At 34.3% G+C, this 7,310-nt stretch overlaps 1 protein-coding gene across 3 annotated transcripts; it reads left to right on the forward strand.

Annotated features, from left to right (window-relative positions):
- Positions 1-946: 946 nt before the first annotated feature.
- Positions 947-6,888, forward strand: LOC149782978 (uncharacterized). Of its 3 annotated transcripts, none has more exons than XM_089934542.1 (5): positions 947-1,262; positions 1,974-2,240; positions 4,760-4,851; positions 5,346-5,644; positions 6,170-6,888. In XM_089934542.1, the coding sequence occupies exons 1-5, from the start codon at positions 1,203-1,205 to the stop codon at positions 6,718-6,720; spliced, it is 1,269 nt and encodes a 422-aa protein (XP_089790668.1). In that variant the 5' UTR covers positions 947-1,202; the 3' UTR covers positions 6,721-6,888. The 3 variants fall into 3 exon arrangements, with proteins under 3 accessions (XP_089790668.1, XP_089790669.1, XP_089790667.1); XM_089934543.1 differs by having other exon boundaries at positions 949-1,262; positions 1,992-2,240; positions 6,167-6,888; XM_089934541.1 differs by having other exon boundaries at positions 950-1,262; positions 6,167-6,888.
- The last annotated feature ends 422 nt before the right edge of the window (positions 6,889-7,310 follow it).

A 7,310-nucleotide genomic window follows, 5' to 3' on the forward strand; every position in this document is an offset into this window, starting at 1 on the left:
ATTAATTTGACTGAGGTGAATAAAGTTAAACTGATAGTGTTTCGTACTTGATTAAACTGATCTATGATAAAATTTATCTTTACATATTAAACAAAATGTATAACCTATGTATTTCAAATCAAATAGGACAACTGAAGTCGGAGAAGATGTGCTAAACAGTAGTCAATGACAACGAAGGAAGTTAATTACGATATTAGAATAAAGGAATAAAAACACTATTTCTGCATCATGGATAACAAGAGTTTACAAGGGTGATTTCATAAGATAAAGTTCAGAAAGTTAATTGTTCTCCATTTTATAATAAAAAACCTTTGTGGGCAATAAATCATTATTGATTGATTAGGCAATATCTCTAAATAAGTATCGATCAAGTATTGAAAGTACAGTAATGGTATCAGATATACCAATCTGCCCGCGGTCGAAGTGAAAATAAATTAATAGTATATAGTCCAACGTCTTTATTATGCATTATCTTTTTTTCGTCGAACTTGCTGTAGGACAACTTTATGGCGATGTTTTGAGTTGCTGGAGGCGAAGATGATGGTGGATGATGTGATAATAGACCTCTATATCGTTCAAGTGGTTTATGCCGTAGTAAATGAAACAAATCCAAACTTCGATGTCGGAACTGATATATGGCTTCCATTCTGATAAAAGTCATTTTGATAAAATCACAATGAAAACCTCTACCTGACAAAGGCTGAACTGATATAACCGTGTTTGTATTCCTTAGGTCCATAGCCTCAAGAAGCGATGCTGCTATCGGGTAGATCTCGTCCCCGGCTAATTTCCGTACCTGGGGGGCGTGTCCCGGTACTTCGCAGTCAGTGTGTGGTATTGTCACTTCTTGGGTGTTGGATTGGTATATGCGATGTCACCGAACCGACCAATCAGGGGACAGGGATGAGCCCAGTTGATATCTCACTAACATTTCACTAAATTCTTGATCGGGTAGGATAAACCACAAGCTTACTGTGAACATCAAGAGGCTATACATAACCAGCATTGCGTTGCTTGTCAAAAGTACCAGCAACTCTCTAGCGCTCAGCTGCCTGTAGCATTACTATAGTCTCTGGATTTCGCTCAATTACAACTGGATCTTTAGAAGATACCATTTCATCCGATGATGCAGTTTTGTTGACTATTATCTCCAGACACTGGCGAACGAATTTAGAGTGAATTTTACGGATTAGATAATAAACATGCCCTTCGCAACGCAATTTTCTTTAACAGGGCCCTGTGTCGACCTACACACACCACAGGTTGGTAGATTATTTTTTGTCAGAACTGTTTTCTTTTCTTCACTTTTAAATAATCTCATTTTATATTATTCTCACGGCTATCTAAGCGTAAAATTATATTATATTTGCTCCATGTCTAAAATTAAGCGTTACTGAAAAGAAAGACAAAAACAGTTCTCAAGCGCCGATAATTTAAATCTTATTTACTTGTTTCCATCAGAAATAGAATACACGTGCAATGAATGATTCTGTTTGGTTGTCTATTCTTTTGCCATCAATATCATTCGACATTTTGGATTTTAATGACGGCTTTTTAAAATTCACGCGAATTTTGACTTGATATATGAGAAAAAAGTAAATGAAGATAAAGGAAATAAGCGAATGAAAAATATATTAACTCAAGCATACGTCATTTCCCGTGTCATCAACCAGATACGCTATATTTTTTTATATTATTATGCACTTAGAAATGTTATCAATCGTAATTCATTGTGTTATCTTTAGTCTGTGACTGACATACAATAGTGTACAATACTATTTCGCAATAATATAGTCATATTATTATTATTATTATTATTATTATTATTATTATTATTATTATTATTATTAATATTATCATTATTACCTTGATCATAATTACCATGGTTTAGAATGTTGTGTCTATAAATATTTGGCTACTTAATTTAATCAAGTAAATTATTATTAAAAATAATTTGGTGATATTATTTTCAGCAAAATTATCATCCACAGGCTGCGATTCCAGGACAGCAGGTTTACCGCTCTGTTAGATCGCATAGATGTTGTGAACATGGTGAATTGCTCGTCACCAATCATGCCAGTGGTCAAACTCTGTGTAGGTGCAAAATGAAGCAAAGTATCCAAACGTATGTCCAACGCTCTCCAATCTTGCCAGAGACTTTTTTTGATGCAGCAACCAGTCACATACATGCCACTGCTAGTTTCTTAGGAGAGGAGACCTCATCATTTTGTCCTTCAATAGTGAGTAAATATAACGTATGCCTTCTCGTATCCTCCTTCTATTTGTCTGTCTCTCTCCAGGTCCGATCATACTAAACGTTACAATAGATTCGTCATACTAAACGTTACGATAAATTCGTCAATTACTAATACAGCGGTAAGGCTCAAGTAAATAACACAACAATATCGACAAATTTCACCTTAAGCGGAATACATATCTTTAAAACGAAATACATATAACAATTATTGACTAATATATATATATATATATATATATATATATATATATATATATATATATATATATATATATATATATATATATATATATATATATATATATATATATATATAATGCACGAGAATTTAATTGTCTTATTGTCTTATTTAGAACTTGCAAAGATTCTGAAAACCCAACTAAAGCAGTGTTGCTTATTGAAATATACGAAACGTTTATAAATTGATTTTTATGTAAGCATATTTCAAATGGCAAATGTTCTACGGAAAAAATTTGTTTGAATATCAAGTCAGTTTACTACATAATTAACGAAAATTTCATTCTTCTTGGTGGTATCTTTTTTAGAATGTATACGGCATATGGCAGTTAGCAGAAATATAAGATTTATTGGTATATGTTCTCTTCGTCTGACTGAAATAACTTTTAAAAAATATAATGATGACAATAACAATACTACTGCTAATCATGCTACTACCTCTGCTTTTACAATACAGTACAATACAATACAATAAAATACAATACAATACAACATAACACAAGACGATACGATACGGCACGATATGATACGATACAATTACAATACAATACAATATAATACAATACAATACATTTAAATTAACGAATGACAAAATGACAAACGGATCTAGACAAGACAACTATGGAAATGGAACATAAGATTGTTATTTCCATTTTTTGGGACCAATTACCATCAGACAGAATTAAAATGGATGCTATATAAGATATTGACGTGGCGAGTATGACACTTTGCTGACAGGTGCATGGCCTTAGATTAATTGATACGGATAATAATTGGCTGTTGACTTCAAATAACCACAGGACAGTAGCAATAGTGTACCAATATGTGCGAAAATAATACCTCTCTCTTATAACTACCATTCTAAAATTCACATCTTCCTAACAATCTAGAGGGGGAAATGCCAACTATATGATTGAACTCAGTTTAAAATACTTTTTATGTGACTGGAGAAAATTTGAGTCTCCATCTCCATCTAACTATAAGTAAGTAAAAGAAAAATGGTATTTGCAGTACTTACATAAGAAAATAAAGCATCATATATATATATATATATATATATATATATATATATATATATATATATATATATATATATATATATACATCTTTTTTATGCATTTATTTATTATATATTTATTATCTTTTATTATTTTTGTCTCAGTTTACATGTAATGTTATTGTGCATTTAATTTCTTATCGTTTTGAGAAATGGTTCATATGACCTTTTCAACATACCTTCTTTTCGAAAAAAGCGACCTCCCGATATAATTATGAGCTTTGATTTATCATGTAATTATGCCCCATAACTTTTATGATATCATTTTTATATTTAAGAAGAATAACAAGCAGGAATTCATGAGGCCACTATGCATCTAAAGTATTCATTCATGAGGCCACTATGCATCTAAAGTATTCATTCATGAGGCCACTATGCATCTAAAGTATTCATTCATGAGGCCACTATGCATCTAAAGTATTCATCCATGAGGCCACTATGCATCTAAAGTATTCATTCATGAGGCCACTATGCAGCTAAAGTATTCATTCATGAGGCCACTATGCGTCTAAAGTATTCATTCATAAGGCCACTATGCATCTAAAGTTTTCATTCATGAGGCCACTATGCATCTAAAGTATTCATTCATGAGGCCACTATGCATCTAAAGTATTCATTCATGAGGCCACTATGCAGCTAAAGTATTCATTCATGAGGCCACTATGCAGCTAAAGTATTCATTCATGAGGCCACTATGCATCTAAAGTATTCATTCATGAGGCCACTATGCATCTAAAGTATTCATTCATGAGGCCACTATGCATCTAAAGTATTCATTGATGAGGCCACTATGCAGCTAAGGTATTCATTCATGAGGCCACTATGCATCTAAAGCATTCATTGATGAGGCCACTATGCATCTAAAGTATTCATTCATGAGGCCACTATGCGTCTAAAGTATTCATTCATGAGGCCACTATGCATCTAAAGTATTCATTCATGAGGCCACTATGCATCTAAAGTATTCATTCATGAGGCCACTATGCAGCTAAAGTATTCATTCATGAGGCCACTATGCAGCTAAGGTATTCATTCATGAGGCCACTATGCATCTAAAGTATTCATTGATGAGGCCACTATGCAGCTAAAGTATTCATTCATGAGGCCACTATGCAGCTAAAGTATTCATTCATGAGGCCACTATGCATCTAAAGTATTCAATCTTGAGGTCACTTTGCAGTTAAATTAAATCTTATTTTATTTTTCAGACAAACCTTCCAAGAGACAGTTTGAACATAGCATCGGCCGGTGCATCATTTTATTACGATAATTTAATCGCTGCCCATCCTTACGGGTCCTTGTAAGTAGCTCTCAACATTTATAATCGTAAAATAAATTCTGCCGTACTTTTGACTTCCTTATTCCATACAGACACACAGACATTTTGTTTTGTTCTTTGTTTTTATTTATCTAGGTGGGGGTTGATAAATGTATCTAATGCCATTGTCAGCATGGAAAACAAATTTGCAGCATTCATATTTGCTTTGACTCTGTGAAACGAAATTTGATGTACTGCATGTCTAATGAGATTTATGGCCAAAGTAAGAGAAATGATGTGGAAAACAATTTGAGTTAGATATATCAGCATTACTTTACCATCATATACTTTTTAATGGTGGACATATTTGGAAATAACTGCCACAACGTTTACTAGCTGTAATAGAAACGCAATCCTACTTTAATATACCTATTCGAAGCAGGAAAATGGAAACTATCGAATTATATGAAAAAAATAAATAAGGGGTTAAGAAAACAAAAGCAGCTTTCAAATTCTTTCTATACCTTGTTACACAGTTATCCCGGTGTTGACTTGAATAACGCTGCTGGACGAAAGAACGCCACCCGAGGAACAACAAACGCATTGAAAGCTTGGCTATATGAGCACCGGAAGAATCCGTACCCGACAAAAGGCGAGAAAATTATGCTGGCTATTGTCACCCGTATGACGTTAACTCAAGTGTCCACGTGGTTCGCCAACGCTCGGCGACGTCTGAAAAAAGAGAAAAGGATGGGTTGGAACTTAAACGACGATGAGGAAGAAAGCGACTGTGATTTAACACCAGAAAAAGGCGATAATCCAAACGATACTCAGAGTGAGTCCCTATAAATACTTAAGTTCTTATTTAGATAAAAGAGAAAACCATTGTTGATAACAAAAATACAACTCATAACAAAAATATAATCGAAATGGCGTCCCTAGTATAGGTATATGAGAACTGGTGTAAATAATAATTATAAGAGCAGTATTCATACGTATATAGTGAAAACTCGATAAATGTTACAATGTGCTTGGTTTTATCATCATGTGACACACAGCATCCTGGATTTCATCGTCATGTGTGATTCACATAATCCTGGTTAGTGGATTTCATGCATGATGTTTTATGCATATTAGGAAGAATCATTTAAAAATTGCATTTCAATTCGTAATCAATCTTATCTGGTCTCAGTTCTTACTGCGACGAATAATAGATAGAAAGAATGAAAACAATGATAAAGAAGAAAAGCACGAAAGATGAAACTTTTTTGCGTACTTGATTTCACGTCACTGTCACTAGCTTTCCAGAGGAATTTTAAAATGCTATACATTTTATGTAACTATTTTTTCATTCCAGCAGACAAAGATACCGAAGAGAATTTGTCGTATCAATGTTCCACTTCGGACGAAAATGACAGACTAAACGTGTCCGACATTTCGGATCCCGAGGATCAATCGGATTTGGAAAAAAAGCCAACAATCAAAGAACATTTTCTAAGTCTTCCTCTCTATGCTGTTGGACATGAAAATAATGACGTCAAACAAAATTACAGCAAACATGTAAAAGGGCAGACTGTACGGACAGTCGATTCTACAGCTTTCAAAACCACATCAAATTCGGAAAGGATTACGACAGTTTATACTTCAAACGAAGCGGAAACAGTTAACATAACTAGGCATTCATCAGAAAATGGAAACTTTAAAACCAAAATATGGTCTATATCAGATATTATCGGTTCAAGCGATAATTTAAACTCAGTCTCCAAAAATACCGGCACTTGTTCATCTACTCACAAAATTCTAGTGTCTAGTGACTCCAATCTAACATTAGCACGTGTTGACCCAAGTCAATATTCAACCGCATCTACTAACCAGCATACATATGACAATTTCGAGTCTAAGAAAGTGTGATTTGCATGTTTAGACGAGTTTCTCCAGTCACGTGTCTGAAGATACACAAACTGCTTGTTAGGATGTAAAGAAGAAAGTGGCAAAAAGAGAAATGAAAATGCATTTACTTCAAAACTTTCAAACATCAATTTTGGCTTCATTCTCACTAAACCCTGTTTTTTAAAGCACCATCTATTTTACCTTGAATTCTTTTCATCCATTCTATAAAATAAACGTGAACCCGGTGTTTCTATTATACCCCTTATTTAATCAAGTTGTTGCTATTCAGTATATTATCCGAACACCAGATTATGAAAAACGTCCTTCGCTCACTATTTGCTGCCAATTCCAGATAAATTCCACTATTTGTACTAAAGTTTCCATGAAGCTGGCAATGTGCAGTCAGCAAATTTGCAATATATAAAGCTTTACTTTCGTCCAGCTTACAAGGGACGCAGGTGGTCACGTGGTCTAACGCGCTAGCCTTTACAGATCACTGACGCATCACCATCCGTCCGCACGGGCTTGAGTCTCCGTTCGGCCAGCGTGGGTATATGCGAAAGCTTACCAGTAGCTTCCTGTGGGTGATTCTTCTTGGGGGATTTCCGGGT

This window comes from Sinohyriopsis cumingii, chromosome 15 (assembly GCF_028554795.1).
Source record: "Sinohyriopsis cumingii isolate HCF-2022 chromosome 15, ASM2855479v2, whole genome shotgun sequence".
Taxonomy (NCBI): Eukaryota; Metazoa; Mollusca; class Bivalvia; order Unionida; family Unionidae; genus Sinohyriopsis; species Sinohyriopsis cumingii.

Bases quoted from the DNA above. Each gene is read 5' to 3' on its own strand.
- LOC149782978 (XM_089934541.1), top strand. From the start codon at position 1,203: ATGCCCTTCGCAACGCAATTTTCTTTAACAGGGCCCTGTGTCGACCTA. The intron at 1,263-1,973 runs GTTGGTAGATTA...TATTATTTTCAG, and splicing joins TCGACCTACACACACCACAG to CAAAATTATCATCCACAGGC. The intron at 2,241-4,759 runs GTGAGTAAATAT...TTTATTTTTCAG, and splicing joins CATCATTTTGTCCTTCAATA to ACAAACCTTCCAAGAGACAG.